Source organism: Equus quagga, chromosome 13, assembly GCF_021613505.1.
Source record: "Equus quagga isolate Etosha38 chromosome 13, UCLA_HA_Equagga_1.0, whole genome shotgun sequence".
Lineage (NCBI taxonomy): Eukaryota > Metazoa > Chordata > Mammalia > Perissodactyla > Equidae > Equus > Equus quagga.
The window spans coordinates 87,003,569-87,019,185 of record NC_060279.1 but is presented as its reverse complement, the minus strand read 5'-3'; the positions used below and the strand labels follow the sequence as shown (position 1 = coordinate 87,019,185).

General features: G+C 42.2%; 1 protein-coding gene across 1 annotated transcript in view; it reads right to left on the bottom strand.

The window, feature by feature from the left end:
- Positions 1-9,968, bottom strand: part of LOC124250313 (uncharacterized) — a 41,638-nt gene extending 31,670 nt beyond the window's left edge. Inside the window, exons 1-5 of the mRNA XM_046682120.1 lie at positions 9,845-9,968; positions 6,637-6,840; positions 6,336-6,407; positions 3,545-3,671; positions 3,168-3,263 (exon numbers count right to left, since the gene is read on the bottom strand). Of these exons, the coding sequence (XP_046538076.1) occupies positions 3,168-3,263; positions 3,545-3,671; positions 6,336-6,407; positions 6,637-6,651 (310 nt within the window). The 5' untranslated portion in view covers positions 6,652-6,840; positions 9,845-9,968. The remainder of the gene's footprint in view (positions 1-3,167; positions 3,264-3,544; positions 3,672-6,335; positions 6,408-6,636; positions 6,841-9,844) is intronic.
- Positions 9,969-15,617: the final 5,649 nt, after the last annotated feature.

Below are 15,617 nucleotides of genomic sequence, written 5' to 3'. Positions count from 1 at the left end.
ACTCTCTAGATCTTCTCTGGTCCAAGTTTCTATCTCCAGACCTACCTCTTCTGAAGTCTCTGGATGCATCCAACCACAGCACAGACCTCCACCTGGATTTTAACAAGGACCTCTAACTTACCATCTCCGTTTTGAACTCCTGACTTCCCAACCTAAGCCTCCTCCTCCACACATCTTCTCCATCACAGTAAATGGCAATTCTGCTCTTCTCATTACTCGTGCCAAAAATCCTTAACATCATCCTCCATTTGTTTTTTTTCTCTCACGCTCCATGTGTTGAGTTGAATTGTGTCTCCCCAGAGAGATATGTTTAAATCCTAACCCTTAGTGCCTGTGAATGTGACCTTATGTGGAAACAGAGTCTCTGCAGATGTAATCATGTTAAGATGAGGTCATAATAGATTAGGGTTGGGCTCTAACCCAATGACTTAGAAGGAGAGGGAGATTTGGCTGCAGTCACACAGAGACATGCAGGGAGAAGGCCATGTAATGACAGAGGCTAAGATTGGAATGATGTGTCTACAATCTAAGGAAAGTCAAAGATTTCTGGGAACCACTGTAAGTGAAGAAGGGGCAAGAAAGGATTCTTTCCTAGACCATTGAGAGGGAGCATGACCCTACCAACACCTTGATTTCCAAATTCTAGTATCTAAAACTGTGACAGAATAAATTTCTGTGGTTTTTAAGTGACCCAGTGTGGGTAATTTGTCACAGCAGCTCTAGGAAACTAACATACCCAATACCTACTTCAATGGCAAATTCAATTGGCCTTCTTAGATACATCCAGAATCTTCCCATACTCGTCCCTGAAGCCTAGCTGAAGTTGCCAACAACCAAGTCTCCCACCTGGCTTTCTGTTTCAACATCTGCCTATTCCAGTCTGTTTTCTACCCATAGCCAAAGTGATACTTCTAAAGCATAAATTATATCATGTCACCGCTATATTCTAAACCTTCTCAAGTTTTCTCAATTCATTAGGAGTAAAGTCAAGTCCTTGAAATAGATTACAATGTCCAACATGACCAACCCCCAAACCCCACTGAACTCATCTCTAGTCATTTTTCTTCTTGCTCACTCCATTCTATCCACATGGGCTTCCCTGATGATCCTCAAACACACTCCTGCCTCTGCTGTGAATTTTCCATTCTCTCCACTCTTCACCTAGGGAACCTACTCATGTCATTCATCTCTCTGCTCAAAAGAACCTTCTTCTGGAGGTGATCCTATTCCTAAAAGAGACCCCATGACCCACTGTTCCACTATGCCCATGGATTGACATTCACAGCCCTTTTCACCACCAGACACAGTGTCTACGCACTTTTTCCCATTTTTTCTTATTGCGATAAAATACACATAGCACAAAATTTACCATCTTAATCATTTTTGAGTGTACAGTTCAGTAATGTTAAGTACATTCACAATGTTGTCTAACCATCACCACTATCCACTAACCTTCATCACTCTTTTCATCTTGTAAAACTGAAACTCTATACCTATATACTTATTTTTGTTATATTTGTGTCTCCTCCTTTTCAAGAGTGAGGCCCTAGGTCTTTGATAGAAGAGAAATTTCTGTGTCATAGTAATATAATCAATGGGGATATAATATCATCAGACTATGAGGAGGAAAAGGAAAGCTTTAGGGAGAAGAACCCAGCAACAAAATCTAAGTTGAACTAACGGAAAGATTATAGTTAACAAATATACAAAGGAATTACAGTAAAGTAGGCATGAGGCTTCAGGCTAGGAATTAAGAATGAGAAATTTTATAAAGGTCTTTCCTAATCAAGCAAAGAACAGGAAGAGCAGGGACCTGAAATATGGGAAGCCCAGAAGGTAGAGAAGGTTCCAGGGAAGGCCGGGATGGGCAGGATTTAAGACGTAGAGAAGTAGGAGAGAATCTCAATTTTAAAAAGGGTGATGGAAAGAGATTTTCTTGGAAGGAAGAAGGTTCTAGTTCATAGTCAGTTGGCATGGAGACACGTAAAATATACGGCAGTATTGTACAGATTAGCCATGTTAAGAGAGATGTCATCTTGGGAGTCTCCACAGAGAGGAAGAGCTTACATATTTGAATAATGTACAGCTTTAAGGCCTATGAAAAAGAGCAGAGGTTGACAAACAGAACCTTTGAAGAAGCTCAGAGTGGGGAAAAAGAAAAGTTAAGGAAGCAGATAAATGCACACTAAGAGACCAAGTTACCATGGGGATAAAGCATCCAAGGTAAAATGGATGTTATGAAGGGAAATAAATATTTCCCAATGGGGCAGGAAGGTGTATCAGCCAAAAGACCGGATGAATTTAAAGTTTTCTCTCAGAACAGAGACATGGAAGGAGGAATTTCATAGCAAGAGAGGTGAAAAGAACACAAAATCATACTCTCGACAAGTGATGGAGAATGGGAAGATTTGAAAGTCCAAGCAAGAATAATTCCAGGGGACAAAAAGATGACATCTAAGAAGTAATAAATAGGGCTGATCTCGTGGTGTAGTGGTTAAGTTTGGTGCACTCCACTTCAGCGGCCCAGGGTTCATGGGTTCGGATCCCAGGCATGGACTTATACCACTCATCAGCCATGCTGTGGCAGCAACTCGCACACGAAATAGAGCAAGATTGGCACAGATGTTAGCTCAGGGCGAATCTTCCTCACCAAAATGAAAAAAAAAAAAAAACAAAGAAGAAACAAATACAGATTAGTTCTAAGAAGAGATAAAGGGGTGGGGCCGGCCCAGTGGCATAGCAGTTAAGTCCGCATGCTCCGCTTCAGCAGCCTGAGGTTCAGATTCAGGTTGCAGACCTATGCACCACTCATCAAGCCATGCTGTAGCAGGCGTTCCCACACATAAAACAAATAGAGGAAGATGGGCACAGATGTTAGCTCAGGGTTAATCTTCCTCAGAAAAAAAAAAGGAGGAAGATTGGCAGTGGATATTTACTCAGGGCTAATCTTCCTTAAGAAAAAAAAGAAGAAAAAAAAAAAAGAAGAGCTAAAGGGGCATATTTACCTCTAAATTCCCACACAGAAAAAAGAGCTCTCGTATGGGGAGAGGGATCCATGGAGGCTGTTTCTGAATCCTCAGACACTGTCACCACTGTGATGCCATCTCTCAACAATGAGGATGTGATTTCCACAGCCTTCCCCCTCCTGCTGGTGCTCTCTCACTTACCTGGATGAGGTTGACTGTGAATTTCATCTTCTAAAGTCCATGGTGGTTCTATTTGTTCCAATTTGGAGAGTGCATCTGCTTTGCTGACTTGATACCCTGTTCATGGGAAATGACAGAAGACATAGTTAGGCTCATCAAATGGCACAAGGAATCTGTGACAATAGGAGAATGGTACATTTTAGGGACTGCACAATATGCATGTTTGCAAATTAAAGGCTTGTCTCTAAGGTGAGGAGAGACTATATCTTCTCATCTGGGGCCAGGGAGGAGACTGAGAAGCTACCATTCAGAGCACCAGACACAAGGTTTTCAGAAGCTGAGAATGGAAAGGCCAATGACTGGGGACCCTCTGAGCGACACAGGGGAGCGGTCCTCACCCACGGACACCAGGTTGCTATAGTTCTCCAACATCACATCCCGGTACAGGTTCCTCTGAGCAGGGGCCAGGAGCTGCCACTCCTCCCAGGTGAACTCCACAGCCACATCCTCCAGGGTCAGAGATTCCTGTAATAACACGGTCCTGTTTAATGTGAGTGTTTCTCTAGTTACTGAAATGGAAGCTGTGAGATAAGAGAAAAACATATGTATTGGTCTCTGCCTCTGGTTCCTGACCTAGAACTCCTAAAACCTGTGTAATTTCCTAAATGATAAGAGCATTAGGAGCATCTTTTGTTCTAATAGTTGGTCTTTGATCCTGGTTCCTAACACAGGACTCCTGAAACCCTTGTAAATTCCTAAGTAATAAGTATGGGGTTCAGAGGGCTTTTGGGCTGCTGAACATGCGGAGGTGCTGGGAGAGTGGCTTGCCCAGAGAGGGCGTGGAAGCTCCAAGCCCCTCCCCACATAGCTTGCCCTCTGCATCTCTTCCATCTGGATGGTCACTGCATCCTTTATCATACCCTTTTATAATAATCTGGTAAATTTAAGTGTTTCCCTGAATTCTGTCGGCCACTCTAGCCAATTAATTGAACCTGAGGAGGGAGTCATGGGAACTTCTGATTTGTAGCCAAGTCAGACAGAAGTTGTGGGTTACCTGGGGTCCCACTCTTTTCTATTGGCATCTGAAATAGGGGCAGCCTCACGGGACTGAGCCCTTAATCTGTGGGATCTGACGCTCACTCCAGGAAGATAGTGTTAGAACCGAGTTAAATTGTAAGACACCCAGCTGGTGGCAGAGAATTGCCTGTTGTGGGGAAAACCCCGCCACGTCTGGCGTCAGAAGTGCTGTGAGTGTGGTAGCAGGGTGAGAATAAAGGAGACAGACAGAGGAAGGACGGGGTCTTACCCTATTCAAAAGGAATGTGGAAGAAGTTGTTCTGCTCATTCTCACCATGTAGGCGACATTTGTATTCCTATTTTTTTTAATACATTGTGAAAGAAGCAAAGTCATATTAAAATATTCAGTCATCCATTCATTCAACAAATCACAAATTTCTGTAACATGCAGCCATTAAATCCTCCTGCTCCCCTAAGATCATTTGCAATTTATGTGTTTCAGCACCTACTTGTCAATCAATGAATGATATGCTAGTGACATCAGAACGACATACTATGATTCCACTCGTAAAAAATGGCATAAGAGATGTAAGCATTTATGTACATAGATTTACACATATGTACGCCCTCATGCGCACGCATACACACGGACACATCTAAATACATATATAAAGCATTTGCTAATGATGAGCTCGAGAATCAGGAAAAAAATATATGGAGGGGGAAATTCGTGTGATAACTACGGGTACTAGATACTTTGCAATTTGCGTCTTTTCACTAAATATGTGGTGTCTTTTCCAATGCTAATTTTCCAATAATCTGATTCTCAGACAGCAACTGGGTGTCCTACAACCCAATCCTATTCTGATGCTAACGACTCAGAGTTAGCATAAGGCTCCACAGGTTTAAAAGGGCTCAGTCCCACAAGACTGCCTTCACTTCAGACACCAGGAGGAAACACCAGGTCCCCAGGGAACCCACAACTTCTGTCCAACTTGGCTACAAATTCCGGGGTTCCCACAACCTCCTCCCTCAGGCTTGAGAATTTGCTAGGACAACTCAGAGAACTCAGGAAAATGTTATACTTACTATTGCAGGTTATTATGAAGGATATAAATGAACGGCCACATGAAGAAATACATAGGGTGAGTTCGAAAGGGGGTCCTGAGTGCAGGAGCCTCTGTCCCGGTGGAGGTGGGCAGCACCACTCCCCAGCAGGTGGATGTGTTTGCCCCCTTGGAAGCTCTCTGAACCAAGTCGGGGTTTTTATGGAGGTTCCATTACACAGACATGATTGGTTACATCATTGACTACTAAGGAGAGAACTCAGTCTCCATCCCCACTCCCAACCCAGACCTCGGAGGGTGGAGCTAAAATTCCAACCCTCCAATCAACACTTGGTCTTCCTGGGGACCAGGGTCCCATCCTGAAGTTATCCAGGGGCCCACCCTGAGTCACCTCATTAGCATAAACTCAGATAAGACTCAAAGGGGCTTGTCATGAACAACAAAAGACACTCCTACCACTCAGGAAATTGCCAGGGTTTTAGGAGCTCTGCGTCAGGAACCGGAGACAAAGACGAAATATACATATTTTGCATTACGACACGATGAGTCATTTGTGTAATTAAAATAAAGGCAATAAAGAGGTGGGAGGTGATAACTAGATTCTGAACACAGGGAAGGGCTCTGCATTTTCTGAGAGAAGGTGAAGTTCTAAAGCAAACCCTGTGCATCTCAACAACCCAAGCCATCACCAGACAGCAGAACTTATAACTCCCTATGGCCAAATCCGCACTCAAGCCTGTTCACAGAGGACCGCTGAAAGCCCTGCAAACCTTCCATTTTCCTGGGCACTTTAGGTTTTATTCAAGGATAAACCCCGACAGCAACGCGGCTAAGTACATAAGTACTTAAGTCACCAGGCTGTGGTCTCCTGAACTGTGTTCACTGAATTCTACTTAGTCTATTCCTACAGGGACTCAGAATAATCGTGTAAGAAACTGCATACACAACCTGCTTGTACATCTTTTACAGGAATGCTGCCAAGAACACATAGTCCACCATGTCACCATCAAAGAAATCTCCCAAGACTTAAGTGCCATAAAGAGTAATACCTCCTGAGGAACTGATCTTATTTCTCCTCAGAGTCAGCACATATCCTGTAACTTACCATGATCCCCTGGTTGTGACAGCTGTCAGAAATACCAGCTACAAGTTGACAGTTGACATAAGCACCCAGGTCCTGCAGAATCATATATTATATTCCAACATTGGTCATGTAGTACGAACCCTAGGAACAATATATTCCTGATTCCATTTTGTCCGGATTTTAAAGGTCCAGTCTATGTGTATTTCTCCCCAGAGCCCATTTTCCCCCAAATTTATCCTTTTCATTTAATTGAAATGATTCTTTCAGGCCTCCATAAATCCACAAGGGAATCAAGTTAAGAATAAAACAAACCAATAGTCACCTGGGCCTTCATCATTTTCTTCTGTTTTGGGAAATGCCCAGTAACTGGGGCGTTCTGTGTTCAGTCTCTTCTGGATCTGCCCTAAATTTCTATTCAGAAATCTCAGTCTCAAGTCAAAGATGTCTCATGAAATGACCACATGCAACTCCAGGAAGCTCCTCTTCATCCTCTCCTTCATCTCTCTTTCTCTTGGGAAGCCAGGACCTACGGGGTGAAGAGCAAGTTCATTTCGGGTGATACATTTCCTCTGGGCCCAGATGCTGTCCCTGTTGCTGTGCACTCACCTTACATCAAGGCCAATATTTCTAACTGTCTTTATTTAGTGCCTCTGATATTGTGATTTATAAGAAATATGTATATTCACTTATTCAGATGCCCAAAATATATTTCTCCAATATATTTGGTTTTAATCCACAGTTCCTGGCTCACAGCTCCCAAAACCTTGGAATTTCCTAAGTGTTACGAATGGATATGTGGATTTTGGGGCCCAGGACAGTGGCAGGTGAAAGCGTTTTGGTTCCTCAACATGGAACCTCTCCAAAAAAAGGGGCCCGACTAGCTGTCCCTTTGCATTTTTATGGAGGCTTCATTACATAGCCATGATTGACTAAGCCATTAGCCATTGGTGATTGATTCAACCTCCAGCCCCCTCCTCCCCTCCCTGGAAGTTTCGGGGTGGGACTGAAAGTTCCGACCCTCTAATCACATGGTTGGCTATACTGGCAACCAACCCCCATCCTGAGGTGCTTTCCAAAAGTCACCTCATTAACGTAATAAAGGACAGCTTTATCCCTCTCATCACTTAGGAAATTCCAAGGGTTTTAGGAGCTCTGTGTCAGAAACAGGGACAAAGACCAAATATTTATTTCTCATTACAAATCACAATATGACCAGAACTCACCCAAGTCATCTAGTAAGAGCAAGAATCCAGATTAAAAAACCAGATTCAGGGGCCGGCCCTGTGGTGTAGCGGTTAAGTTTGGCATGCTCTGCTTTGGCGGCCTGGGTTCGCAGGTTTGGATCCCAGGCGCAGACCTGCATCACTTGTCAGCCATGCTGTGGCGGCAACCCACATACAAAATAGAGGAAGACTGGCACAGATGTTAGCTCAGGCTAATCTTCCTCAAGCAAAAAAAGAGGAAGATTGGCAAACAGATGTAAGCTTAGGGAGAATCTTCCTCAGCAAAAAAAAAAAAAACAAAAAAACCCCAGATTCATTTCATCCCAGAATCCACACACTTGTCACTGGGCCAATATTATTTGGAGATGCTCAGATCATTCACTTAGAAAATATAAAGGAATCAATTAAAAAGCTACTGTAGAACTCTAGTTGAAAGGAATGAGACAGGAATCAGCCTAATGAGATAGTGTTGTCTGCAAGATAAGGCCCCTAACCAATCAGCAAGCTAAGAGAATTGATAGAGACCACCAAGATCCACATTCCATAGCCTCCAGACTTTCCCAGGCTTATGCATGTGCCCTAGCACCCAGGAGTTGACTGAAGGTGACCCTAGCCCCATTACCATAGTAAAAATCACACCAGGGGTGGAGAGCTAGCATGCTAATGATAGATGCAACACATGTGGTGGCATGTCAAATAACAGGGCAAGTGCAAGAAAAACCGCACCTCTACATGCCACGACAAGGCACTCCTCTCCAGCCTTTGCCTAATAAAAAGCCCCACAATACTGCTCCCTAAAGAGTCAGTCACCTGCCCTTTTCCCTTCTGCACCGGCTACCTTGTGCCTCCCTTGTGCACAAGCTAATAGACTTTTACTTTTCTACTCCCATTTGTTATCTCTCTTGATTTCTATTCTGGGGGACAACAGGAACGCTGAAGTATTTCGGGGAAATCATGATGTCTGCAATTTACTTGGGAATGCACTAAAAGTTCTTTCAAAAAGAAGGAAAATAAGATGAATTAATGAATGGAGGGATGGATAGATAACTGATAGAACAAGTACAGTAAAACGTTAGTGGTACAATCTAGGTGGTAGGTATATGTTCACTGTAAAATTCATTCAGCTTTGCTGTGTGTTTGGAATTTTTCATAACTAAACGTTGACTTGGAAAAAGCTATTAGTAATAAAAAAAAGTTCAGTAAAGTGACCAAAACAAAATAAATATTTAATAATATTTTTAAATTGCTTCACTGTGTTAAAGAAAATTAGAAGAATGTGAGATTAAAAAGTTAGAAAAAAAGACCCTGTTTACAATTGCAACAGGCAAAAAACCAGGAAGGAGATAAGCATCAGTGAAACACACCCTTGGATAAATCGTCAAATCCTAATACAACCCCAAAAGCAATAACTAAATATTTTAAATATTCCAGTGCAATCCAAATAGCATGTATTTAATCAGATTCTAGTCACAATGTCACTGGTTGTCTCTCCCGTTTATCTATTAATGTCATCATTTAAAAAATTCTTAATAAGAGAATTTGCATGATGGAAATGTTCAGAATATGAAATTAGCTTAAAAAAAATGACACCAATGTGTCCACAGTTTATCTGAATTACGACAATTCAGCAGAGAAAATACAAGCCCAAAATTGAAATATACGAACACTTGAATAAGAGCTATCTTTGGGAAATAAAATTTAGGGGTCTAGAAATGTCATTTTAACTGATGGTAGAAAGAATCTGAAGGGAAGTATCCAACTAAACTTGAAGGAGGAAGGAAAGAAAGCTCATCTTTAATAGAAAGTTTACCAGTTGAGATTTGCTTAATCATGACCTCCCTAAACTTCACATCTGGAGGACGAAAGGAGACAGTGATTTAGGGGCCTAAGGAGATTTGCAAATAGTCCATGGAGAGGGAACCGTACTTTAAGGTCCGAGGGGGAATGTAACGTTCATCAGGTGTGTCTAACCCCTGGCTCCTCCATCCCTGAGCCTCTTAACTATATCCAGACACCGCTTTCGTTGACAAACACCAACTCCCCTCCAGTTCTCAATCGCTGAGCCCCACCCACAGAGGGACCTGCAAAGACCCCAAACTCTGATCTCAGGGATCTCAGTCCTTGCTCGATAGACCTGTAATGCCTGACCACCCGAGCTCCCCCATGCCTGACAGCAAAGACATCCCAACTTCAGACCACGGTCCCGGAGCAGCAGCTCTTCCCACGGACCCTGCGGGCCTCCGACAAGGACGGCCACAGATCCCCCCTCCCTCCTTAACCTAATCCACAAGAGACTCACACACTGACCTGCTTTTCCCTTGATCCCACTGCAACCTCCTAGCGGCTACACTTAACTTTTACGGATTCTTTCATTCCAGCACCGTCAACCCAGCACCCGCCCCGACCTACGGCGGCCGAAGAGGGAGCGAGAGGTTTTTACGCAGCGCGGCAATTGGACTTCCGGCTCCTCCTTCGAGGGTAATATGTCCGCGCCCTCTGCGCCACGCCTCCCTGGGGGCAGCCATCTTTGAATATTTGCGGTACGGAACGGAAATGGCTGTTTTTGCGCCGCTCACCAGGATGGCTAGATACAGTGAAAAGGCAATGAACCGTTACCTCACTCCACCCTTCAACCCGTGGGCGGCGAGGCTGGAAGGGTTGCAAACAACGCTGCGCAAACTGCGTAGATTTTCAGAGGCTCGAGCTTACTTACACAATATGGCTACGTCCAGCTCAGCGGACAAGAAATTATGAGAAATGGCTCAACGAGCCCGGCCATCTTAGAGGAATTTCAGGTGTCGGTACAGCAAGAAATACGCCCCCGAGAAGGGGAGAAGGAGAATAGATCATTAAGCTTGGAAATGAAAGGGTCGATGACAAGTCCTTGCATCTCAGCTGGTGAGGTCAGACTTAGAAGGTGTGAGTGAGGGTGAAAACATAAATTCATAGCCCAGGTCGCCTTTGGGTCAGGCCTGTTTGGAAAACACCAAATGTTGAAATTTGAAATTGGGGTCTATGAAATAATTGGATACAAAAGCTACTAGGACGCTGTCGTAGCGTCAGCAGTGTGGCGTCAATGAGTTTTGAAGAACTCACACACAGCCATTCTTTCCGGGACAGTATCTTCACGGCCTTGTGCTTGCAACTAAGATTACTGGACGAAGATTCTGGAGCATCTATGTGCTGTTTTGTCACTTTCTTATGTCCTACCCAACTCTGCTCCCATCTTACCCTCTCTCTGTCCCTTAGTCCAAGTTCTCTCCAGCTGTAGCAGTAGTAAGCTATGGCAGAGAGAAATCAAATATTGCATACAAACTTGTAAGATAATATAAATCGATCAACTATAAGGACAGAAGTGTCCAAAAGCTATTAAAACTATCCCATCCAACAGGAGTTGCTATAATTTTTTTTTAAAGATAAAAGAAATAAAATCTGAGAATTGGCCCATCCACAAATCGGGCTGCTTCCCATTAAGAATGATGTTTAATATCTTTTCATGTTAATTGGCTATTCAGAGTCGCCTCTTCTGTGAATCTTTTCCCATAGATTTTTACTCTGTTGTCATTTTCTTATTGATTCATAAGAATTTTCCATGTAGTCTAAGTTTTCATCCTTTTTGAGTTGTGTTGCAAATGTATTCTCCCAGTCTGTTTTTGACGTCTAGTATATGAAATTATCTAATTTTAATGTAGCTGAAATTTAAAGCTCTCTCCTTTTGTGAACAGATTTTTGGGACCCCTCTTCCTGGTCTAACAGGTAAATCTAGCAAGCGAACTGCATCAGCTTTAAGGTAATATAATAAAAATCCAGGCTGTGCTGTGAAGCAGCCGTGCAGGCAATCTTCAGCCTGTGTCAAAATGACTTTGCAACCCCACACCTCATGACTGAAGACACCAGCTGGAGAAATCAACAACAGGAAAAGATAAAGGGTGCCTCCCTCCTACATCTGCAGCTGCATTTCTTAGAGATTGAGGGAATAATTAATGACCCTGGTCCTTGCCTCCCTCCACACATAGATAACATTAGCATCCCTGAACTTGTTTGATGTATAACCAAGAAATTCTTGTTCATGTTATCTTTAATGTGTAATCTAAAGAAAAACCAGATATATCCTATCCCTTTTGATGTATATGATTCTTAGATGCATAAGCAATAAGCCTTTCTGCATGTACACTGCTAAGAAAAAAGGGTATATAAACTGTGCTTCGATCTGTAGACCTCAGAGCAGTTCCATCAGAGTACTCTGTTGAACTGTTTCCTGGGACTAAAATTCCTCACTTTGATTATTGAATAAACTCCTTCACTAATATTTACCTGGACTCTTTATTTCAGTTGACACGATTATAGTCTGTGCTTTGTAAATCTCTTTAAAGAAATCCTTCCCCACATTAAGATCATAAAGACATTCTCTTGTATTTTCTTCTAAAACTTTTAGAGTTTTCCTCTTCATATTTAGGGTCCCAGGGGTCAGCAACTGCACCCCATGGGTGAAATGCAGCCCACAGCCTGTTTGGCTTTGCCCTTAAGATTGGCTTTTAAATTTTTAAAAGGTTAAATAAATAGAGATCATATGTGGCCTGCAAAGCCTAAAATACTTACTATCTGGCTCTGCAAATAAGTGCTGATTTTTAATCTAATACAGAGAGTGCTGATTTGTGTAGGGTGTCAGGTAGACACCTAATTTTATTTACTTTTTCCATAGGATAACTAATTATCTTGGACCCTTTTAAAAATAACTCCACTGAAGAGTTTGGCTAGCCTTGGTTCCTAAGAAAAAGGTAACCTCTAAACCCTTAGAATTTTATGAGTAATAAGTGTGTCTTTGTTATTCATGGAACGGCCCTCAAACTGAAAGATAGTTTCTGCTAAGAAGATGACTCAGGATAGGAGCTGGCCAGCCAGAAAGACCAACCATGTGATTAGAAGGTTGCATATGATATCCATACACATATCAGTCTAACCTCCAGGGAGTGGAGGAGGCTGGAGATTGAGTTCAACCCCAAATCAATCATGTGTATGTAATAAAAAACAAATAAAAACTCAGTATAAGACGCTCAGGTGAAATTCCCTGGTTGGCAATACTCTTTTGAGTATTGTCATACCTCAATGCTGGGAGGGTCATGCATCCCTGAGGATGACAGAAGATTCAGGTACAGAACCTTCCCAGAGTTTTCTATGTGTCTCTTCTTTTGGTTCATTCTAATTTGTATCCTTATGCTATAATAAAACTGTAATTATATGACTAGGACTTCCAGCGAGTTCTGTGAGTTTTTCTCACCTGAGGAAGAGGTCTATCAGACCTGACAGTGGACATGGGAACTCCTAAATTTGTAGCCAGTTGGTCAGAAGTGAGGGTGGCCGTGGTAACCCCTGAACTTGCAGCTGGTGCCTGAATTGAGGACTGTGCCCTTAACCTCAAATTTGGCTAACTCCATATAATAACCCTTTTTTCACTGACTTGTAATGTCATCTCAGTTAGATATCTGATTTCCATATGTGTAGATCAGCTTCTGAGTTCTCTTTTACAATTTGGAATATGTATCTATCCATGTACCTAATACCACAATATATTAATTACTATAGATTTATAGTAAATCTTGTTTATTATCAAGTAGAGCAAAATCTCTATTGTATTTCTCTGTTAAAATTGCTTGAGATGTTCTTGACTATCTGTCCCTTATGAGAATTTTAGGACTGGCCTAGCCAGGATTACAAAAAACCCTGTTGAGATGTTTTTTGGTTACACGGCAATAGATAATTAATGCAAAGTTCTTGCATACCATACTAAGGAGGTTAGACCTTTGTGTTAAAGCCCATAGAGAGTTGCAGATCAATTTATGAGCAGCATTTCCAGACTGAGATGCACCTGTTACATTAGGTTATGTTATAATAAAACCAACACCAAAATATCTCTGGCTTAAAACAACAAAGATTTACTTATCACTCATGTTGCATGTCTGGGAGTTCTGCTCTGCATCATCCTTGCCATCACTCAGGACCCAGGTGGAAGGAGTAATCTCTACCTGTAATATTACTGGTTACTAGGAGAGACGGAATCAGAACATAGAAGACTACGCTCTGGCTTCTATGGCTTCTATTTAGAAGTCACAATCTCTTTCCCTCTCATTTCATTGACCAAAGCAAATCATATGGTGAGATGTAACTTCAAATGGATAGAGAAATACAATCCTTCCAAGTACCCAGAAGGAGAAAGATCTGGAATATTTATGAACAGCCCTAATGACTATCACAGCACTTTACAAAGACTGAACTATTCCAAGTGTGGAAATGGAAATGGCAGCAGGAATGAGATACAATTGTGCGTATGGCTGCAGGTTATAGAATGTTTATTAGTATTTAAATCAGAGGGTCTGGCAGGTGTTGGAAACACATCTGTAGTTACTGACAAAACCAGGGACATCATGGTTAAATTGCTGGATTAAAGGACAAGTCACTGATTTTAACACAATATTTTGTAACATCTTCTGAACCCACATATGTTGGGGTAGCCTCACACTGGTGAGCCAACCTGGATATCTGGCTCAAGGGATAAAGGGTTACTCAGCAAAGTCAAATGTGTACCTTTGCCTTCTGTCTTCTACCAGTGTTTTTACAGCTTTCTAGAGGACTGTGGGTTCCTTGTTTTTATTTTTCATTATAAAAACTCGAGTCATATAAAAAATGGAATTCTTAATTCCTGTGTCCCCACCACCTAGCATCAATATCATGCCTTCCATTCATCAAGATTATTTTTGCAATTGAGGGATTTTGAGATAAACCACTAATCTTTGGGTTTATGTAATCTGATGCTGAGTGTAGGACAAGTCTTGAAGGCAAAATGCCAAAAGCACCTGAATCCACTCGATGATAATAAAGGGCCACAAGGAGACCACCACCAGATAAATCCTCTGCAGATACATCTTCAAGATGCCAGTTCTCCTGAAAACCCACTGCCACTTTCAGGGTTGTTGCCTGTTATGATAGGATGGGGAGGTAAACTTGGAGGGGCCTGTACCATGTAATGAGAAGAAATGATGAGAAACGTTTAAAGATTTATTCTTTTTGACATGGCCTTGAGATGTTTTCCCACCAGCTCCCACTCTGCTGATAACCAGCACAAGCTGAAAAAAAGATTAAGATTCTGTAACTCAAAATAGTCTTTCTCACTGTTATATTTTCCTTGCACCCCAGACAGGCTGTAAGGAGAGAACTGATGGGGTCAGCAATAAGATCATTAGCTACCAGTCTCACATCACAGTGAAACAGGATTCAGTTATAAATGACAGAATGCCAATCAGTTTGCCAAGCAAGAGGGAGTTTATTTAATTCCCAACTGCACAGGATCAAGATTAGGTTTAGAATTAAAATGCAACCTGGAGAAAGTAGGCTTTACTAACTCTTGGTTGTTATCCTATAGCAGTTACTTCCTTGAAAACAAGGTTTAAGGGTGAGTGTCAGAGACTGAGAGAATGAGCAAGAATGAGAAAAGATGAGTCAGGTATTTACCACCTTTCCAGAGGAAACGTTCTTCCTACTGAGACCCACTTCAGTATTTTGAACATGTCAAGAAGCAGGGAAGTGCTTATCTCACCATAGGTACAGTGACTTTCTTGTTGGAAAGTGGTTGGGGTGGGAGCTGGTGAGGGACAAGGTGTGCGAAGACTCCCGATTCACTAAAATGATTTTGCTGCTTACAGGCAAGAATCTTCGTCTTCAACAGAACAGTGCCCTAGTCAACTTTCTGGGCTTCACACTCAAGACAATGGAGAGCTCTCAGTCACTCCTGAACAAATCCTTTGGAAATGCACACAGTAGGACAGTAGTATTTGTTTTGCTAACCAATATGTCACATTGTACTTGAGATTTCATTATCACCCGTCACATTCTGAAGATTCTCAAATCTTCCCCATGAGCAAGACTGTCAGTTCCTGGGTTTGGAATAGAAAGTCTGTCAGTGCCCCTGGGATTAATGTTAGCCCTTCTTATTTATGTTTTTTTTCCCTTCATGCTATTTTGTATTGCCTAAGATGCATACAGCAGCATGTCTACATTGCTTATTGAAAATACGGAGACGGATGAC